We start from the raw sequence: 23,820 nt of genomic DNA on the forward strand, positions 1-23,820 counted from the left end.
TTCAATAAATTTCAAATTGCAGAGCTCAATTTGATTCGCTTGAAGAAAATTTTTATTCAAACACATGCTATTAATCTAATTCTGAATTTGGCTACTAAATATACATTTATTCGTCTTGTTTAGTATCCGTTTTTGAGTAGGTAATTATAAATTCTTTTTCTGTAAGAATTATAAAATTATGCGTAAAATTGCAATGTAATTTATTAAGTAATACTTCTTGTTATAATTTATTTTTAAATTGGTTTGAAATAAAATAAAATGAAATTTTTTTTCTAGATATTGACGAATGCAGCCTAAACCCAAATCTTTGTGAAAACGGCCAGTGTTTGAATTACGGTGGTAGTTACAGATGCGAGTGTGACATGGGTTTCGAACCAGAAGACAGTGAAAGAACGTGTGTTGGTAAGATAACTTTATTGTTTACATCAACGGCTCCCAATATTTTTCAGCTACGGAACCCTAAATAATCAACATTCTTTCGGCGGAATCTCAACTTTTTAAATAAAATTTAAGGAAATTGTGAACATTACAACCTTTAAAAGACTATATTTGAACCATTTAAGTAGAGGAATGTAGATTTTCCTAGTTTTATCACGACTAATCTTAAATTAGGTTTTATGTTCGACACTTAAACGTGCAGTTCTTGTGCTATATATAGTCTAGTTGTAATAGTCTAGTTATAGGAAATGCTAATGGAACATTTTATAAGTGCTTGCTTTTTTGCATACTGTGTCGAATATATTTTCATTAGTAAATTTTGTATATTTTCCAATGCCATTTTTATTTCATTGGCATTTTACTTGAAATAATTTCCTAAGGGCAATCGCAAGATTAAATAAATTATGAATTGTAGGTTGGATGTAAATATAATCAGAGGTTACAAAACTCGTCATTGGTTACAAACTCGTGGAACCCCTTTAAATCTTACACCTAAGGCTCCGCGAATGAAATTGCCTAGGCCTAGAGCTTACTCTAGGGCTCTGCGAAACATTGTTTGGGAACCGCTGATTTACATCATTAAATTACAGTTTTTATCAATAATTTTGTACGTTTAGTGATTAGTTTTGTAATTTATAATATTAATCTTATAATTTTTATGGCTAAATTTGTAGTTTGCATCCTTATTTTTATAGTTTTTACTGTAGATAAATTTTTACAGTTTACATTGTTAAATTTGAACTTAACATAGTTTACCTTAGAGTTTAGCTCATAAATATTTATAATTTATTTTGTTGTCTTTGTACTTTATTATTAACCTTGTTGTTTTCGTTTTTATAGTTAATATCCATAATTTTGTAGTTTCATCATACTTGTAATTTGTATCGAATTTTTCGTAGTTTATGTTGTTAATATTGTGCTTAACATCGGTAATTTTAAAGTTTATATCGTAAAGTTTCCTAATTAATATTGTTAACTTTGTATTCGACATAGTTGTTCATATAGCTCATATCGTAAATATTTGTAATTTATGCTGTTACTTTTGTAATTTATTGTTATCTTTATCTTCATCGTTAATTCTGTATTATTGTGATGCCTTTAAGCCACTGAATTTTTCTTATTATTTCGACCATTTCAAAGCAATTAATTTAATTCTAGTCCGTCTATAATTTTAGCCTAAACATATAGTTTTTACCTTATATTATAAATTTTATAACATTGCATATTAACTTAATGTTATGAAAAATATATTAATTTATTCTCATAAGTTTTATTTTCACTTAATTTTGTATTCATTTAAAAATATTCTTCTTAGGAGATTGACAACAAATTTTTAAAAAAAGAAATATTTATATAATTAAGTTTTTATCATTATTTTGCATGATAAATTAAAATCTTTTGTTAAAAGTATTACAAATAAATTAGAAATAAGTTATAATTGGTTATTTTTAATTTCTAATCAATCTTTTACTTTTAGACGTGGATGAATGTGCTCTCTTCCAAAATAATTGTGCGTATGGTCGGTGTGAAAATATATTTGGCATGTTTAGATGTATTTGCAATACAGGTTATCAATTAGACCCTACTGGCGGAAACTGCACAGGTAAAAAACTTATTATATTCTTAATTTCTTTTAATTATGAATTAAAGTCTTAAAGGCTTTTAGGACACGTTATGTTCCAAAAAATATCGGCTTCACGAGACAAAATTGTATAATTAATTTCTAAAATCAACCTTACGATGGTGAAATTTTTGTTACCAAACATACAGCTGCGTAAAGTACATATCTTCTTCTTTTTTTAAGTACAGCGCTATTTGTGAAAACTTTTCCTGAGAAATGTTCAAATGAACATTTCATTAGATTGAGGAAATTACTCTTTTCCTTCATTCGAGGATATGATTTTTTTCTCGAAATTTTATAAGCATTTGGTTTAATACAACGTATCGATGAGCAGCCTGCTTGACAATCGAACGCACTAAATCAGTACCATCTCACAATACAATGCAAAACGTTTTGAAATAAAAATTTTAAAAAAGTCGTTAGGGAAATTTCTATCCAAAATGCCTCATGACTGAGAGCTTTTTCGTCAAATAGTTTAGACTGTGCTTTTTGTTAAAAATCACGCGATTTTAAGATGGAAGGATCGTAAAGGGCCGCGGTAGCCTAGTGGTTAGAGAATCGAACCGAGCTCTGAAGGAGCTTGGTTTCGATCTTCGATTCTGCTTAGACCCACCGAGTACATGCGATAGACGCACACGTTAACACTGAGGAATCAAAAGTACTGTGGTCAGTCGATAATCAGTACCATGGGTACAGGGACCTGAAGAAAATTTTCTTCCCCTTCACGTCTATCTCTAAATTGAAGATGTGCTGTCATCTACCAGTAGGGCTTTAAAATAAGATGTACTTTTACCTCTGCAGTGCTTTCTTATCAACCGAAAGTAGCACCTTCCTGACTTAATTCGTAGAAGGCCAATCTCTGGCAAACTTGGCTGGTCCAAGTGTTATTAGAAACAATAGGATTATCGAAAGTAAGTAAATATAACTCAAAAATTGCTGAATCATCAAAAGACTCAAGTTTATTACTTTTTAGAACCTAAAGAAACTACAGTCGGTAAAAAAAGTATTGGCACATCAATATAGTTTCAAATATTCACGCAACGAAAAGTTCTAACTTTACCAATTAAACTATATTACACTCAATTTTCAAATGAAAACTAAATCACAAAATATAAAATTCCCGTCATTGTTAATAAAATATTTCCATAGAAAAAACGCATTTTATTTCACAAAAAAAATATTGGCACACTCGAATTGCATTACTACCACTACAGATAAGAAGGATAAAACCTATATTCACTTACTGAAACCGATTTATAACTTGAACTAAGACTAGAGTATTAAGTTACGTTCAGTGTTATTTTGAATTTCTCTATTCATTAAGTATGAGTCCAAAGAAGTGTGAAATTCCAGGTTCCACTCGAGAAAAGATAATATGTCTCCGTGAATTAGGAAAAAGTTATCGGGATATTGGAAAAAAGTTGAAATTGAGCTTTTCAGCAGTTCGTTCCATTATTAAAAAAGTGGAAGAAACAGGATCCACGAAAAATAAACCCCGATCTGGTCGCCCAGTCAAAGTAAATGACATGGAAAGGAGGCATGTTGTTAAAATGGCCCTAAGAAATCCAACTCAAAGTGCTCGAAATTTAGCCAACGACTTTGCGTCAACTTCTGTCAAGTCAGTGACGCCACAAACTATTAGAAATGTTTTCCATATGAGTGGTCTTCGGGGTAGGAGGCCAAGGAAGAAACCTTTTATTAGCGAGGTTAATAGGAAAAAGAGACTTGAGTTTTCTCTGACCTATCGAAGTAAGCCAATGGAGTTTTGGAAGCAAGTTATTTTTTCTGATGGGAGTAAGTGTGAAATATTTCGGCCAAAAAGCATTTTAACTGTTTGGAGGAAAAAAGGTACTGCTCTTGATCAGAAAAATATCTTGTCAACAATTAAGCATGGTGGGGGAAATGTGATGGTTTGGGGCTGTATGGCGCATAATGGGGTTGGAAATTTGGAAGTTATTAATGGTAGGATGACAGCTTTATCGTATATAGAGGTTTTGCGCCGTAACTTGAAAAGCAGTGCTAGAAAATTAGGCNCAGTGTGCAGCTCTAGTGCGACGTAAATGAACTACAACAACATTTTAAAATAAAATTTTAAAAAAAGTAGTTCGGGAAATTTCCATCCAGAATGACTTATGACTGAGAGCTTTTTCGTCAAATAGTTTAGACAGTGCTTTTCGTTAAAAATCATTTATGATGGAAGGATCGTAAAGGGCCGTGGTAGCCTAGCTGTTAGAGAATCGGACCGAGCTCTGGAGGAGCCAGGTTTCGATCTTCGACTCTGCTAAGACCCACCGAGTACATGCGATAGACGTACACGTAAAAACTGAAGAATCAAAAGTACTGTGGTCTGTCGATAAGCAGTACCATGGGTATAGGGACCTGAAGAAAATTTTCTTCCCCTTCATGGCTATGTCTAAATTGAAGATGTGCTGCCATCTACCTGTAAGGTTTAAAAATAAGATATACTTTTACCTCTGCGGTGCTTTCTTATCAACCGAAAGTAGCACCTTCCTGACTTAATTCGTAGAAGGCCAATGTCTGGCAAACTTGGCTTGCCCAAGTGTTATTAAAAACAATAGGATTGAAGTAACTAAATATAACTCGAAAATTGCTGAATCAACAAAAGACTCAAGTTTTATTCTTTTTTAAAACTAAAAAATCTATCTTTGTCAGATTTGCTATCCCCTAAAATCTCTTTATGAAGCTGTGAACTCTTAGATTTAGTATGTGATTAAAGATTCCTAACAATATTAATTCTTGTTTCAATTGGTATCTATTGTTTTCTTCATAGATATAAATGAATGTGAAAATCCTCAGATATGCCAGTATGGAACGTGCATCAATACACCAGGATCATTCGTTTGTGAGTGTCCACCAAATTATTCACTTGCACCAAATGGAGCAGGCTGCGTCGGTGAGTCATTCGTATACATTCATGTCTTGCCTCTATTATTTTTTTTTGTAAGTTTTTGAAATATTTTGGTGAAATTAGATTATTTGAAACTATACTTTTGCGTAACATATTGCTCTTTCTATACTTATAATGACATATATAAACTACATAGAAACAAAATCGAAAAATAATAATTAAAGTATCCAACTGAGTGAAAATCAGCAACTTCGACGAAATTTTTTATTATTATTATTAACTGTTTTTAAACTTTAGTTTATTAGCTTTCTAAAACCCTTAAAAATTTTAATCCCCGATTTTTAGAAACGATGTAACAGTTGTTTTTTCGCATGCAGACGGACGAAACCGAAACCAGAATTAAACTCACGAAAACGAAACTAAAACGTTCTTTGTTTTGTCGTATTTATTTGAATAAATTATATTTTAGGACAAATAAAATTCTTTTTCAGAATTAATTTTCAGGTTGTTAATTTTTCTGTTCTCAAAATTTTCATACATTTTCTGTAGAATAGTAATTTTGAGAAAACTCATTTACGCTAACGCCTTACAAAAAAAAGCGCATAGATTTTGTTTGATGTTAGCGATGTTTTGAACTAAAAGCTAAGGTCTGAGTTTAAATTTGTTATTTTTATCAAGCCTTAAGTAATAATATTAAGAATTTTTCTTTGAAAAATCCGATTTTAAATAATGTATTCAGATCTATTTCATTGTAGTTGTTCTTTCTTTTTTCTTTTTTTAGCTTTCAGTTCAAAACACGTGCAATCGCATTTCAGACTCTCAAAAAACTGTTTTTTGAAATTTATGCAACACAATTTGCTGTAGGGCTGTTAGTGTGACATGATAAAAATTGTAACTTTTAAGCTCAAATTTATCCGTATTTTGAAAAATATTTTATACATTCTTAAATTTTGATTTATAATTTATAATTTTAGGACTCCTGATAACCAAACATAAAATTAAAAGTTTAATTAGGAAAGTTTAAATAGAGTTTAATTAACCTTAAGTTAGGAAAAAAGATTTAACTTTTTTTAATTACCATAATAGAGATTTTTATCCCAATGAATATTAAACTATGGCTTTTTTTATTCTTCTTGGAGACAGAGCTTCGAAAAACAGCGTTACGAGCGGAGGTTACAGTGATCATATAAAATCTTGTGATTTTCCACCAAATCAATAACGAAGTGAATAATATTTCTAACACTTTCTGGTCTCATTTGTTTAGATGTTCGAGAAGGACAATGCTTTTTAGACGTTGTTGGAGCTTATAATGGTCGTGGAATTTGTAACACCGAACTGGGTGAAAGACTGACCAAAGCAACTTGCTGTTGCTCTGTAGGAAAAGGATGGGGACCGACCTGTGAAGTGTGTCCTACGCTTAATACTAGTAAGTGCTGTTTATATTATTTTAAATATTTAATCAACTTAATCTCATTGAGTTTGTTTTTATTGATGACTTAACCTTAATACTAGGGTTAAGTATTAGGATTAAGTATTAGGGTAAAGTCATTATTACGTATTAGGGTTAGTCATTATTACGTTACACGGGGAATTTGGCAACATTGGCAATGTTTGGGAGGACGATAAAGTTTGCAATCTGTAACTGTAGATTTTGCGAGATTCGGCGGTTATTACGATTTCTAATTTATATGCTTTTTTTATGGTATGTTTATGTATTTGCCATTTTCAGGTTACTATTTTCTGTTTTTGCTTTTGTCTATTCTTGGCAGCAATCGTGAAAGCGCCATTTCGACGTTGGCAACAATTTGGTGACTATCGTCAATGCATCATTTCGGTATCGTCAATGCATCATTTCGACATTTTTCAAAATCGCACCAAGCGTGTAACGTATTCTAAGATTTTACCATTATTAATTTTAACTTACATTTTAGAATTTCATTGCAAATTTTGAAGCATTTAGCTAGCTGGTTACTGTATTAAGATTTTATCTTTTGACAGTTAAACAGTTTTTAATTTATACCAAATGTAAAGTTCATCATTTTAATTCAAAAAGTTATTTCTATTATATTTTTTATGAATATCAAGAAAAATTATATTCTGAATGATATCATGCTGATGTTTTCCACTTACGACTGATACACGGGAGGAAACAAATTATAAGATTCAGCACAATATAAGTACTTTTATATTTGTTTGGAAAGAAATGAATAAAAATTGACATTTTGACACTAATATTGCACTTACTACTTGTGCAGTGCATTGAATTTGCAGAAAATTTAACACTCCAAATTGGTATGATCAATAATTTTCATTTATGCTTATTTTTTGAAACTCAAATATCGTAAATATAAGTTTTAAAATTAATAATGCAAATGACGAGCACATATTTCAATCAGCTGTGTCCTCATTGTTTGTTGTATAAGAGAAAAATATTCGAATTCTATGCACATTTAGGCTTGAAAACTTAACCAAAATACACTCATAGTCATAAAAATGTACGCACCTAAAAGGAGTTATAATCGCTCTACCTGCTCGATCCCCATATCTGCCACCGAACGAGGATTTTTTTTTCTTTTTATTTTATAACCGTCGTCAAACAGCCGACCCATTTTTTTGGGTTTACAGTACGTAATGTTCAACTCCGTTGCCTTGTAATTTTGCAAGGATAAAGGATAAAGCAAGGGAACTCCTGGATCAAGTATAGGGAAAAATTTCCCTCCGTGGAGGCCTTTTTAATGGAACTAACCCGCATTTGCGTTACATGGAGAGGAAGACCACGAGAACCTCCCACGGTTAGCCTGACAGCAACGGGACTCTAATCCCTGATCCGTCTACCACTGAGGATATTTAACGTCGGCACTGTGGTTGGTGCAAGACAGGTGCGGAATTCGAATCGACCAGTCATCGCTGGGATTCGAACCTGGTTTACCCCATTGGNTAATAAATATTTCAGGCATTCACCAAAGCGACTATGTGATTGTCAACATTCACCGGTAAAAGTCAACAACCACCAGTTTCGGTCATTCACAGCAACATGCACATCATTTACATAATAATCTCATCAGGACGTTCATTTCATACTTTGCCTAAATAGCATCCGGCATTATATATAATGCCTAGGACATTTGTGAAATATAAATTATTTCATACTTTGCCGGCTAGTTTCAGGCAATATATATGATGCCGGATTTCATACTTTGCCGGTAACATATAAAAAAAAGATTCCAATTATATGCACATTTAGGGTTGAAAACTTAACCAAAATACACTCATAGTCATAAAAATTTACGCATCTAAAAAGAATTATAATCACTCTACCTGCTCGATCCCCAGATTTGCCACCGAACGAGAATATTTTTTTTCTTTTTATTTTATAACCATCGCTGAACAGCCGACCCATTTTTTTAGGTTTGGGACACCTAATGTTCAACTCCGTAATCTTGCAATTTTGAACCTAATCCAGAAGACAAGGGAACTCCTGGATCAAGTTTCGGGAAAAATTTCCCTCCATGGAGGACTTTTTGACGGAACTAACTCGGATTTGATTTACATGGTGAGGAAAACCATTAAAATCTCCCATGGTTAGTCTGAATCAAGAGGACTCTAACCCATGATCCGTCTACCACTGAGTATATTTAACGTCGGCACTGCGGTTGGTGCAAGCCAGGTGCGGAATTCGAACCATCCAATGATCGCTGGGATTCGAACCCGGTGCACCCCATTGGAAGGCGAACGCTCTATCTCCTGAGTCACCACGGTTTGAACGAGCATATCTGGGGTCACTTGAGACAACAAGTGAGACAGTCTTTAAATTGAGTCGATTTAGCAATACCTTTACAGCAACTGTGGAACAATATGCCACAGGATGTAATATGCCGCAGGAATATGCCTTATAATGTGCAATATGCACATTATAAGGGAGTCGTATGCATCAATGCAAGACCGTATCACATCCTGCATTTGTGCTAGATGTGGCCCTAAAGGATACTAAAACCCCCGTTAATTTGTATTTTTTCCTGCAATTGATCATTATTTCACTTGTTTTTTTAATCACTTACTTATATTTAACATTATACTTGAGTAAGTAAAATTCCGTTTCATTCTGACAATACTTTCGAGGAGCACTAATTTTCATGGAAATGAGTGTATTTTGTTGCTTTCGTTGCCAACGTGAAATAAGGGCTACTAAATCTGGATTATTCATACATCTTACGACTTGATTCATTGGACTATACGATGTAATGCACTTTAAATTTGTGACTCAGTTATATTTTAGTTTTTTAATGCAGTTGTTTCAGTATAGGTGACATCGAGAAGAAATATTCAGCCTCTTTCCGTGGTTGCGTTAGTCTTTCGCATACAATATAGTTTATATATTTCCCAATTTGCTCGTACAAATATTTATTCAGAAAGTTAAGAAATTATTTTAAATTCCTCCTTAATTATACAAACAAAGAAATTTTATTTACCTTTTTATGAGTATTTTTTTATTTTTGTGAAACTTAAAGTATTAAACCAATCCAGCGTTTTGATAATAAAACTACACGTTTGCCTTCCCAGCACGAAAATTGGATACCTGCAGGTGACGTGAACGCAAGTAAACCGTGACATTTGTCGTTTCAGAAGCCAGTCAGGTTCGACACACACACGTGACGTCGCTTGCAGGCATACAATTAAATCTGATCTTGGTTAGGCACAATCACTTCACTTCTTCTTGAGTTGGAAGTCCAGTGGTTCGAGAACCAGACTTCGGTCCGGAGGGGCCGGTATTCGATTCTTGACTCTGCTAAGACTCACCAAATACATACGTGCTCGTAAAATCTGTGGAATCGAAAGTCCTGTGGTCGGTTGCTGCGCTGTACCATGGATACAGCGACCTCGAAAAATTTCCTTCCACTTGAGATCTACGTCTAAATTGTGGAAGTGGCCGCACAAATTAGATCCTCCGTTGCAGAAGATCAAAATTACGATGGCCTGTCTTCGGATCATCCTCATGGATGCTTCCCAGACCATCACCAATCAATACCTCCTAGAAAAGAGAAGGTCTCAGCACGGGTTACAATAAACAAGAAAATTGATCTTTTATTAATCCAAACGTAATGACATCTTTCGTATTTCCACCACTCCACAGCTTAGTAGCCTGAAAGTAGTGGCATCTTTTTTACTTTTTATCCACTGCTCAGTTTATATTCGTTAGGTCGGACTACTAAATTGATCCATGCTGAGGCCTTCTTTCTTCTAGGAGGTGTTGCACCATTAGCCCATTGTGCAGCTTTAGTGTGACGTAAATAAAGTACCTAAAATACCTGCCCAATTTATTCTAAAGCCAATGAAAGCGCTTTCCCAGTGGTTCGTCGTTTATTTCAAGAAAACAAATTACTTAGAATACAGTAATAAAGAAAAATTGATTTATTTTCCATGTAAGTTTGATCTGTTAATATGTATTGATATCATACTATTACGTAACGTCATTCGTTATTTAATATGAAATTGATAAGTTAGTTGATTATTAATCATTTTCATTTTTCTATTTACCCAAACAGCCGAATATAGGAATCTATGTCCCGGAGGCAAAGGTTTTAGACCCAATCAAATAACTGTGGTGTTAGAAGGTGAGATTATGTTTTTATATGTACAGATAAAAGAAAATTCGTCGTATTGGTTCCTGATTGCGCCATTGCTCCAAAGTGTCACTAGTGACTGGCTTTTGCTTTTAAAGTCAATCAAAAAGTGTTTATAGAGTGGCTTACCCAAAGGTGACCACGAATTTGAAAATTTAATGGAATTTATATTTATTTAAACTTTCATTTTTCCCTATTATTTATTTTATTCAATTTCTCGCATACAAATTTCAGCGATCATTTTGCACCAGGATCCGATACGGAAATTTTCTCATTTATAAAATTTGGCTCCTATTACATTTGAAATAGGAGCCTAAATGTTTGCTCTAAATTACATTTGGACACATTTATAGATTCAATCTTGCACCCAGTAGGCTCAGTATCGGCAATTCTAATAAGTTCCTGGCCCGGATATACTCCAGTCATTTTATTTTTCCTTTTCAAAGCCCCCGAGACTATTTAATAGATAATTAAAAAGCAAAATTTATGTTTGCCGCACGAGTTTTAGTGACTAAATAAATGAATAAAATAATTTAAAGCATTCTATAACTAGTCCCGCTACCCGAATACCAGTTTCTTATCTAACCAGTATGTCCGCAAACAACATAAATTATCTTAGAAACATTTTTACTAAACACTAGTGCCATATGCGATCTTAGTAATGTGGTATCAAAGGAAAAGTGTAGAATGTTTCTAAAAATTTTAGTGATGTGTAGAAACAATAGACGTGAATTATTTGTGATGTATATTTAACAGCAAAAAACCCAAAAACGTTTTAACGCTTAATTACTAGTAAACATACATAGTATTAACGAGCAAACATAATTCGAATGACAATTAGTTACTTTTTAACGGCAGACACTGAATTCTCGTTCTTTTGCTCGGAGGAGGCCGGAAGTGTTGCGCTTTAACCTTACCTGGCGGTCACGCATGAACCTAAGGCACGGAGTCAAGCAACATTACCCATGGCACACTGCCACAGAAACCCGTTCATAGGGTTGGCCACATTTACACATCATGCACAGAGAGAAACATCCGTGCCCTAAGCTGGATTCGAACCGACAACCATTGACTTCACAGTCCGGCACATTAACCGCTCGGCCAATTAGTTATTATAACAGTCAATAATTGACGAGGCAGAAAACACTGAAATAGCACTTATTTTTAGTTTGGCTAAAATTGTAGTTGCAAATGTGATGAAAAGGCTCTGCATGCTTTTTACTCGCTAGGTGGCCCAGTAATGATCATGATAGCAATGATAAAAGGATGATGACCAACCAATCAAACCAATGATTAAGTTTATTTTATTCCGTCTCTAACAGTAACACATAATGGTGAAGTCATTGTTCTCTAACAAATGCTGCCTCATGTCAATTTTTTGACATACAAAAAAGGTTGGTTTTGATATAAAAATATATAAACTAGCTTAATTTCTCGGAATTTTTCTAAAATCATATTTTGTCTCATTTTTTTTTCTGGTAATCAGAAAGGTTGACACATTTTCAGCCTCGTCTTCCTCCATAGTTATTCGTCAAATTTCGAAAGCCTTTAAATTTTTTTCTCGCTTCAATATTATTTACAGAATCTGTAGGGAAAGGAAGTTATCGACAATGTCAACCTTCATCTATCAAAAGGTACCTCAAGATTGAATTAAGTTAGCATGTCTTATATACTAGTGAATTGATGTTTAATAATCGTAGTGGTAGTTATGCCACAAATCCTTAATTTGCATGCGTTTTTTACTTTAAATCTCACAAACATATTTCAAGAATGTTCTTTACGAAACACATGTATGTTTTAATGCTTTGTATGTATGTTACCTAAGTGGTTTTTAAAGTCTTGCGTACCAATTTATTTTAGATATTGATGAATGCAGAGAAATGACGGGTGTTTGCAAAGGTGGGAGATGTTCTAATACCTTTGGAAGTTTCATGTGTATCTGTCCTGACGGATACACTTTAGACGATACACAACGTAATTGTGTTGGTAAGTAATTAATTCCATCTCATCAGCTTCCAACTCCTTCAGCTAATTGCTTTAAAATGGTAGTGTGATAAAAAAATATTTTTAAGAAATATTTGTACCAAGGCAGTTAATTTAACCAACCAATAACTGCCTAAAGAGTTTTCCATAAATGTTGTTCTGATTGAAATAATTTTTATTTCAGATGTGAATGAGTGTGTATTGCGACCTGATATTTGTGGAGCTGGTACATGTGTGAATGGAGAAGGAAGTTACACATGCATATGCCCTCCTGATTTTGTTTTAGTTCCTGGTGGAACATGCGTTGGTAATAATGGAGGATTTTATTTATTACTCTCTTACTTTTTAAATATAACACGTTGCCGCAAATGACGGCAATGGCCGTTCTCAAAGTGCCTACCATCTCGAACAAAAATCTCCTTTAACCGTTCTTTTATGTGCCATTTCTTTTTAAAAATTTATTCCTATTCCTCAATATCCGATTCCTTGGAGAAAGTGTATCTTGAAAATCAGCTAACCCACAAATTTTTGAAAATCGTCATATTTGAACCAAAGGTCACGAAAATTTTTATAGACATCCTGGTATATTTTAATTTATTAAAAAGGAACATCATTAGTAAGAAGTGTACTAATGTATTATTCAGTAGTTTATTATGTAATGTACTATTCAGTAGTATTACGCAATTCTGTATTCTGTATATTCAGTTATTCTATAAGTACCTCGAAAAAACGATGTCGTAACATTCCAGATAACATATCAATTGTTTTTTTGTGGGGGGGGGGGATGTTAGAAAAGAAAAAAACATCGTGATGAGCAAATGTCGATTACAGCCGGTCGCAAGTTTTCCTGAAAAAACTGAGACAAAATGTGATAATTTTCAAATCCTAACATAGGGTACTGCTCAATTTCATATGGCAACCATAAACAATTGGGGGGGGGGGAATTGAGAGAACCATTCACAAATTAAAAGAGTGCGGAGACTTGTTAAAAACAAGTCACTTTGTAACCCACCTATAGAAAAGTATTTTTTCAAAGGAAAAAAAACTCATACAGATTTTTTTTTAATTTCTCGATGCTATTTATTAGTTTGTTCATTTTACTTAGTTTTTCTAATAAAAAATAATAAATAGATTATGATTGTTTTTCAAGTACCCATTAAGTGCCCAGTCAAGAAAGAGTACCGGTTTCAAATAGAAGTCATTCTGAAACAATTGGAGATAAAAAGAATAAAAGTGATTAAAGGATGGTAGAAGCTATAAGATTTCTTTATACATAATTTCTTGAAGTTAGTTACAGAAATTTCATGCAGAGTGTGTGCTGTTATTGTACGCAGCATAGAGTTATTAACATTAGCACAAGATACCAACTGCTCTATTAACAAATAAACTAGGACCGTCAAGCTTATGAATTTTGAACGAATAAAGGTTTAAAGGAGTCGATATATACCAAAATTTTGCCTAGATATGTCTAAATCACCTGATATTTCATACCCATTATTCAGCCTCTATCAAAAGTATTGTAGTACACTGATTTGTCTGATTCAGCCCAGGTAGAGCCTATATATAGCTGTTCAGAGCGCTTCGTTGCATAATTTTGTAGGACCTATGTAGATTAATTGTTAAGCCTAGTAGATCTCAATATAAAGTGTTGCTACGATGGGTGAGATCTAAGCTGAAGAGAGCTGTAAAAAATAAGCAAAAAAATAATTTAAAAATGATTGCGCAACTTATCACAATGCAGATCGGATAGCTTTCACTATCAATATACTGTTCATTTTATTCCTTTATCTCCAATTGTTTCAGAATTATTTAGTTTTGAAATAAGGTACTCGCGTTCTGGACAGCACCCTGTATCTCGGGAACAGCATTAATAAAACTGTTTTTTATTTTTTTGATTTAACTCACACTTTAAAATCAGGATGCGTAGCCAAATCTTTGAATCAAAAATAAGCACTTTTTAAAAAATTTTCAAGCACTCAAAAAATTCNAAATGATTGCGCAACTTATCACAATGCAGATCGGATAGCTTTCACTATCAATATACTGTTTATTTTATTCCTTTATCACCAATTGTTTCAGAATTACTTAGTTTTGAAATAGGGTGCTCTCGTTCTGGGCAGCATCCTGTATCTCAGGAACAGCATTAATAAAACTGTTTTTTATTTTTTTGATTTAACTCACACTTTAAAATCAGGATGCGTAGCCAAATCTTTGAATCAAAAATAAGCACTTTTTAAAAAATTTTCAAGCACTCAAAATATTCATATCGAATCAATGATATTATTGAAAAACAAAAACTTTTTATGAACAGTTTTAGCATTAAAAAAAAATCAAAAAGAAACGGACGTAAATCGAAACAATCAGTAGGTACTTTCCCACATCACCGAGTGAATTCAACTTGATTCTGAACTCAGAACAAAAGTACCCGTACCCCCTACATCAAAGAAGTGTTAGAAGTAAAATAAAATAAACAAGAATAAAATTATAAATTAAAAAGAAAAACATTTAATAAGAATCTGACTCTATCAGAATTGGAGCACTCGGGTTTCAGTTTCAAGTGTGCGCGCATGCGCAAGTCATAACGTGGGTACGACATGAAGTCCGTGTGAATGATTACGTAACTAACACCCCATTTTTCGTGAAATGCAGGGGATCCACCAGATATCACTGAAGGAAAAAAAAATTATTCCTGAGAAAAATCAGTTTTTTAAAAACGCCAGCTGAAAAAAGCACCTTTAAAAGCTTTTAAAAACGAAATCTCCCAAAAAGCACCTTTAAGTACTTTCTACAAACGCTACGCACCCTGAAAATGCGTATACGTAATTTAATCATAATTTGAAAATATTGGTAATAAGCCAATTTTGTTATATTTTATTAAAGCATGGTTTTGTGTAAAACTGAGGCAGGAAATAAATACGCTAGAGTATAGAACAATATCCATTCGTGACAAACATATCACTTCAGATTTTCAGAGCCTACCTCTGCACTTGACTGTAAAATATAGCATCAGATAGTAACAAAAATAATCTTATTTATTTACAAATTTAAAAATTTCAAGTGATCTAAATTTTTATTTTTTAACTAACCGTCGTTGAACAGCCAACCCAGTTTTGACTTATGACTGCTAATGTTCAACTCTGTAGTCTTGTACCCAATCCAGAAGACAAGCGAACTCCTAGATCAAGTATTGGGAGAAATTCGCCCTTATGGAGGACTTTTTTATGGAACTAACTCACATTTGCGTTACACTGAGAGAAAAACCACGAAAACCTCCAACGTTTAGCTTGACAGCAAGGGGGCTCAAACCAATGATCCACAGGGATATTTACCACAGAGGATATTTTTCGTCAGCACTGTGGTCAATGCAAACTTGGTGCGGAATTCGCATCGACCAGCCATCGACGGAATTCAAACCCAGATCACCTCATTGGGAGGCGGGCTCTCTATCCCCTGAGCCACCACGGCTCTAAATAATCTAAACTATAAAAACATAACAAAATACATTAATTCCATGAAATCAATACCGCAGCATACACCATATCCGTATAAAAGAAGAGAACAAATAACACAGTTCGCGTCACACTTAAATATCAGTCGCAGTATCTCACCAGCGTATACACTTCCTCAGTCAATCTGATGTGAGCTGATTTCCATTCCAAGACACCTAAAAAAGTTAGCAATTCATCAATTAGGTCTGACAAATCATTCCTTCTGGCGGGTGAGATGATACTCCTTTCATTCAACCTACTGGATGATAAACGAGGTTCGATTCGCTACAATACAGCTTTCTTTTATTTTTAACATTATTATAAATGCCTTTTTTTTCTAGACATGAGAAGAGCTAATTGTTTCCGACAAGCATACACCTCTGCCGCGATTCCCGCACGCCTTGTTTGTGAACATCCTATGATGACCAATGAAACCAAAGTGATGTGCTGTTGCTCAATAGGTCGTGGGTGGGGTGACCCATGTGAACCTTGTCCAGTTCAAGGCACAGGTAATTTAAGTTATATTAATATTAAAAATTATGTCGGAAAAAAAAAATTTCTATGTCGACAGAAACCATAATGTTGTTACAAACTTCATTTTGAGGAAAAATCCTTAATATAAACTTTATAAAATCAGTCCACGTTTATGACACATTTCTTCTGCAAATAATTCGTAAAAATACGACGTTATATTTCTGTTATTACGCAAACTTCATGAATAGGTTTCTTTTTTTACCGAAAATATTCATTTTGTGAAATCTAACCATAATACATTTCTTATACAATTCGTATGAAGAAAAAAAAAATTTAGTGTTACTTCAATCATTGTATTGTATGATTGTTATTGCATCATGATTGCATCATTGCATCATGATTGTTATTACAATCATTATGAGTAGGAAAATAACTTAATATAAAATCTATCCCTGATTACGATAAATTTTTTTATACAATTTGTAAAATTGCAAATTTGTAAAAATGCAAATTTCTTAAAAGATTCTGAGTTTTTATAAACTTTATGAATAAGTTTCTTGCTTTATTGAAAATTTTCATAAATATAAAATTTATACAATATATCTGTGATTTTATGAAACATATTCAAAAATTCACTTTACGTCTCTGTTATTACAAACGTTGTGAATGGGAATAAACTTTAATGTAAAATTTATGAAATCAATCCCTGGTTATGATTTATTTCTTATGCAATTACTTTGTAAAAATTTAACGTTACATCTCTGTTATCACCAAAACTTCATAAATAGGTTTTCAAGTTTTCTAAAAATATTCATTAATAAAAAATCACGATTATGATAAATTTCTTAAACAATTGAGTTGAAAAAAATGCAACATTACATCTCTGTTTTAACACTTTTTCAGATGATTATAGGAAGCTCTGTAGTTTTTCACCAGGGACATATGTTGATCCGATGACAGGTGAAAAAGGCGGTAAGTTTTCCGAATTATTCAACTACAATAATCTTGTTTATATTGATAATATACTTACATTATTCCAGATTAAAAAAATTCAAGGTTATTTTGTTTAAATACTGAAAATTAGTCTATTTTTCAAAAATTAACCAAGTTAAATTTTTTATTAAATTTTTGAACTAAAAAAAAAAAAAACGAAACGTATCCACTACATACGTTACAAACGGATTTATCTAGATAAAAGGAAACGCCAAATGGCTTTGCTCAAAAAAGGTGTGATTTTCACATTGCAGGGTGAAATAGTAAAAAAAATCATAGGGATAAAAATTGTATATCTTTTATCGAAGTCGAATATCATATCAAATCGAATCATATCGTATCAAAATATATCTAAAGTAAATACAATTTTAAAACATTGGGCGCTTTATATATATTTCGTTCCTACTGGGGAGAGGGGTAATTGAAGAGACAAAGATAAATGAGCTATCTTGACAAATGAGGTATGGTTTCGATGTATTTCTGCGATGAATCGAATGAAATCAAACCCAAGACAGTAGAACTTATAGATGAGAAATTACTTAAGTTTTTACGTATACAAAGCATAGTTTATTCTTACACCTATTTATGTTAAAAAATATGTATATATGATCGAATTACTTGATCCCAACTAATCGAATAATACTGATGAATTACTACAGATGTTAATCACAAAGACAAACAAAACCAGTTTGACTTCAGAAAATCTGCGAAAGGAGATATTATTCAAAACAGTTCAGTTTTCTTCAAAAATAAAACTGATTTTGCGTCCTTTTTTTTTTCTTATTCTTCTTTTTTTTTCTTTTTTTTTTTTTTGCAATCCATTAAAGTATAGTAGAGATGATATAAATTTTATGCACATTAATTCCACACTGAAATAGTGAGATAGTCTGATTTTGATAACTTTTATCCTTTCACATAATTATATGTAGGTAGTTTAAAATTCTTTTTTTTTTTTTTTTTTTTTTTTTTTTTTTTTTTTTTTTTTTTTTTTTTTTTTTTTTTTTTNTTTTTTTTTGGCAAGGATTCTAAATCTAGATATTAAAGACTGTCGTTACGGAAAACCATGCATATTTTCTTATATTTTTCGAAGTTAAATAAAACAGTTTGTTTTTTATTCTATCATGCTGGAATCCTCAGTGTTTTGGCGTAAGTAATATTTTTAAATTATATTTTAATAATTTCTAAAATTTTACTATAATCTTTTATTTTTGCCACCATTTAAAAAAAAACTCTTTTAATCAAGTTAAAATTTGAGATATTTTTATTTTTTAAATTAAATTTTTCAATATAGCAATTTCATATGCAATATGAAATTGTCAAAAAAATTGATTTAAAAGGGTTATTTTTACTTCTCAAAAATTTTGATGATGAATCATAATTTTAAATTCTAAATGTAAACAAAATAAAATTCTAAATGTAAACAAAATATATAACAAACAATAGATACTAGACAGATTCATAATTTAAAATCCTAAGTATAGATTTAATTGATTAATGTATTTTTAATTGATTCTTAACATTTTAACTTTTTGATAAAAAAAATATTCCAAACATTTTTAATGAAAAACGTATGCTATTTATTCTTAAAACCTTTGTTCATGAAACATTCTTCTTTAACACTTTTCATAATTAAACATATCTTTGATTCCACCTTACATATATTTTTAGTTCCTTCAAAACATTTTTGATGATAAACACTTGTTTTTAACTCCTTTATTTTGCTAATGAAAATATTTTTAATTCTTCTTTAACACTTATGATGACTTAACTTATCTTTGATTCCTTCATAACATTATTGATAATGAAGCATATTTTTAGTTTCTTCTTAAAAATATGATAATGAATTAGAACAAATTCCAGCTTAAATTCCCGCTTAACATTTTCGATTATGAAACATATTTTAAATTCTTCCTTAAACTCCTTTGTTTAAAAAAAATAATACATGATGCATAGCATTTGTATCAGTTTTAATTTTAAATATTTTTTATTTTAGATATGGACGAATGCAAAACGGGTGTTTGTGAGAACGGTTATTGTACAAATACCATTGGTAGTTTTGTTTGTGAGTGCTACAATGGCTACAGATACAACTCATTCATCAACAAATGCGAAGGTGAGAATAATATGATAGTTGTAATTTACAACATAGTTTTGTTGATGGTTTGATCAAAATAGTAACATTATCATTCATTATAATAATGTCCAGGTATGCATTTTAGATATCAATGAATGCATTGAAACACCAAATGTTTGCCAAGGAAGCTCCACATGTGTCAATACAATCGGAAGCTTCGAATGCAAGTGCCCGGATGGATACAAACTAGCACCAAGTCAACGAGACTGCTTAGGTAATATCTCAACGCATTTTAGTTCATTCATTTATTATTAGTTCATTCATGTAGCATTTATAATTAGCTTTAACTGTTTATGATGGGGCCGGGATAGCCTGGTTGGTAGGGCGCTAGGCCCATGTCCAAGAGGTCGTGGGTTCGAACCCCGCCGGCCGAAGACTCCCCGTGTAGTAAAGTGACTGATGCACGTTAAATCTGTCGAGTCGCAAAAGTCCTCCATGTTCCCATAACAAATCAATATCTCTGGGGATACTGGATTGGAGATTGATCGTTCTCTGATTCAGGTCAAAATTACGATCTGTGGATGAATGAATCCGCCCTATGAACGGGTGTGACGTATGGTGTGGCAGAAGTCGAATTCTTGGCCTTAGATCGTACCCCCTCTGCCTAAACAGGCATACGTCAACAACAACAACTGTTTATGATACATACATATGTCTGACATTGATCTCTTCATATCCGAAGTCAACATAACCGTTTATGATGCATACATATTTCTAATATTGATCATTCAATATTCGATGTCTACATAACCGTTTATGATACATATTTCTAGCTTGGTCATCCAATATTCGAAGTCGACAATAAACGTTTATGATGCACACATATTTCTAACATTGATTATATAATGTTCGAAGTTTAGGTAACAGTTTGTGATGCAATCATCTAACATTGATCATTCAATATTTGAAGTCAATCAAAGGGAAACGGACGAAGATAGAAAATGTGCAGTTTATTGTGTTCTAATTGGAGGAGCAAACACATTTATTTCCATTGAGTTTAATAATTTATTTTAAAAAAAACGTCAACAGATGGCGGTATTGACTTCAAAAATTTACAAGATAATTTTTTCTGCTGCATTTGAAGGGAAAAGAGGTATAAATTATAACATTGATAAAATTGCAATCAACTTTCATGATTTATGATATGACACGGATTTTATTTCCTTGAGAGCATATTATGAATGATTTTTGATAGATCAGGGAATGAAAGAAGAGAAAAATCGACTCCAGAAATCCGGGAATCAGAAAATCGGTCAATCACTAAGTCTGGACTATTTACGCGAATAACTTTTTTTTCTCTTTTTTGCACTCAATAATAAAACTTTTTTCTTTAATACTTTTACTGTTAGCTTTAGAAAATTTTTATAGCATGAAAGACAAAATCTTTTCACAATGTAATTTTAAATTGTGAATTCTATTCAAAATAGGAATGAAACTGGTTGAAAAGTTCCTGTCCCGCAGTGGACTGATCGTTAAGACACGGTTCCCAGCAGATCACCGAAGTCAAGCATCACTGGCTACGGTCAGTGTGCGGGTGTGTGACCACTTGAATCAGTTTGCGTAGGGACCGAGGGTGTGCGGTATTGATCCTCGTTAAACTGTTCTACCGTAAAGTGCTCGACTTCGCGTGCAGGTCGTCGGGCTACCAAAGTGGGGGTGCCATCCCCTCTGCAGAGGATCAAAATTGTGATGGCGTGTCTTCGGATCATCCTCAGGGGTGTTTCCTAGACCGACGCCAATAGCCCATCGTGCAGCTCTAGTGCGACGTAAATTAACTACAACTACAACTGAAAAGTTCCTAAAAATTTTTAATTTAAAGAAATGCTAAGTAAAAATTACATTTGCGTAAAATTACCGTTGCTAAGCGAGTTTTACAAATATGTGCAAAGTTTTTTTGGTTTATACGATTGGTTCGGATTAAAAGAGGAAAATAACAAAAGGCTTTCAAATACTCAGTTGATTACATACTAGAATATAAAAAAATTTCTCACTAATTTTGATTAAATTAACAGCTAGGATACTAAAACTGCAAAATATTATATTTGGCATGCTTTGCAGCATATTATATTTGGCAGAAATGCTTGTAGAGTCGATTTGCAGTTGTTCTTTATTCTTTATAGATGTAAATGAATGCTCAAAGACTGGAATGTGTGATAACGGTGTTTGCAAGAATCTAGACGGAAGTTTTGTCTGCACTTGCAACAACGGTTATTATTTATCTCCTTCTGGGGAACACTGTATAGGTAAGTGCTTCTATATTTTTTACGTTGGTAATTTGTATTGGTTTGGAGGCTATTCTGCAGTAACCACCCTTAATATATATTTTATGAATCATTGATGAACATAGAATTTGAACACAAATAGAAAATATATATATATATTCATATAATATGATTAACAATATTATTATTTTTCAGATATTGATGAGTGTACTCGAAGTCCTGGTATTTGCTCGGATGGTGTTTGCACAAATGTCCCTGGATCATACCACTGTAAATGCAATCCTGGATTCACTTTATCACCGAATGGGGATTGCTTTGGTAAGAAAACTATTTTTATATTATTTAAATTCTTGTTTTTATCTTATTTAATTCTTTTCTTGAATGGCTTAAGAATTCAATAGGCTGCATGAAAAAATGCCTATCATTTTAATATTATTATAAAAGATATATATACATAAAAATAATCACAACTCTTAATATATAATTTTAGAACCCTGTTAAAAAAAAAACGAAGTAAAAAAAAGACTACGGACGTTATCGGTCGTAAATTAACATCTATGTAAGAAAGAAAAACGTTTACAAACTCAAACTAGGCATCATTGAGGTTGGGAACAGCAAGGGAAGAATTAAAATCATCAAAAACCGTCTTTTCCTTCTGAGTTGAACTTTAATGCATCCACTTTTCGCTAAGGTGTCCCTACAATTTTATCCTCAAATAAACTGGTTTTCAGAGAAGTGCGGAAGAAATGCTGAATAGCAGAGGACTGGGATTGAACGAGAGACCTTAAAATCCGTAACTAAATGCTATTACCACTAAAAGAATATATGAATTAAGAAGCTTTATATAATTGACAACGCAAGTTGATATGAAATCCTTTTTGTTTTTTATTGACTAACCCTCTAAAACGTTTTATTCTTTTTCTTTTGAATAATAATTTGAGAACCCTAATGCGCGAAGTTCTGTTTACTTCATGCAGAAGAATTCTGAAATTATACATTATGGGGGATTATAACGGATTATCCGGCCTAAATAATTTCCAAACTGAAGCGAAATTATTGCAATTACATCAAGCTTTAAAAACTATTTAGTACTTGTACAATAACTTATAATTTTAGTTCCTTTGTTAACATAGTTAATGATATTGATTAATATGGTAAACTTAATTCTGTTAAACAAAATTCTTAATTTAACTATATGAGTAGCTAAGAATAAGTAAGAATATTTTTAATGGAGTACTATTTTTAACTAATGTTCGTAGTGATTTTCCCCGTATAAAAATATTATTTTTGTTCCAATTTAGATATCGACGAATGCCGTGGTCAGTTTGGTATCTGTCAAAATGGTCGATGTAGGAATACAATTGGAAGCTTTACATGTCAATGCCAAAATGGTTATTCTCTCAGTCCAGATGGTCGTAACTGTATAGGTATTCAACATTTTCGATCATTCCTTAACTAATATGTTTTGTTACCAACTATAAATTCTGTAAAAAATTGCCTTTTTTGCCTAAAATGTCATTCTTTGAGAGATGTATTGCACAGATATTTTTTAAAAACTATTTTCCTAAACTGATACATCAAACTAAATGATGCATCAGTTTCAATTTTCTTACGAAATCAAGCATTAAATTTTTAGTCAGTAAAAGCAAACTAAATTGGCTAAACGCAGATTAAATTGACTAAACGCAATAGACTAAAAATTAAGCTTAATGAACATACATGCAGCAAATTTCTAAATATTAAGTTCCTTATACATAAGTTCCTTATACATTAAGTTCCTTATACATAAGTGTCCTTATACATAAAAACTTCGTTTTTAAATTTTAGTTGAATTTGTGTAGAGTGACGTTAAAAAAAGGGAATAAATCCCTATAAGAAAATAAATCCCTATAATCAAGTAACAGAAGAAAAAAAATCTTTACTTTCTGTTGTTAGCGGTATTCACGCAATTCAACTTTGTAATTTTTAATCAAACAA

General features: G+C 32.3%; 1 protein-coding gene across 1 annotated transcript in view; it reads left to right on the top strand.

Moving 5' to 3' along the window:
- LOC107449725 (fibrillin-1) overlaps positions 1–23,820 on the top strand; it is a gene marked incomplete in the record, with an annotated part of 285,801 nt that overhangs the window by 232,110 nt on the left and 29,871 nt on the right. The window contains 14 exon segments of the mRNA XM_043039583.2: positions 277–402; positions 1,916–2,041; positions 4,851–4,973; positions 6,193–6,354; positions 10,472–10,540; positions 12,410–12,535; positions 12,717–12,839; positions 16,362–16,529; positions 17,398–17,466; positions 19,481–19,600; positions 19,707–19,835; positions 21,742–21,864; positions 22,039–22,161; positions 23,145–23,270. Of these exon segments, the coding sequence (XP_042895517.1) occupies positions 277–402; positions 1,916–2,041; positions 4,851–4,973; positions 6,193–6,354; positions 10,472–10,540; positions 12,410–12,535; positions 12,717–12,839; positions 16,362–16,529; positions 17,398–17,466; positions 19,481–19,600; positions 19,707–19,835; positions 21,742–21,864; positions 22,039–22,161; positions 23,145–23,270 (1,713 nt within the window).

Source organism: Parasteatoda tepidariorum, chromosome 7 (assembly GCF_043381705.1).
Source record: "Parasteatoda tepidariorum isolate YZ-2023 chromosome 7, CAS_Ptep_4.0, whole genome shotgun sequence".
NCBI classification, from domain to species: Eukaryota; Metazoa; Arthropoda; class Arachnida; order Araneae; family Theridiidae; genus Parasteatoda; species Parasteatoda tepidariorum.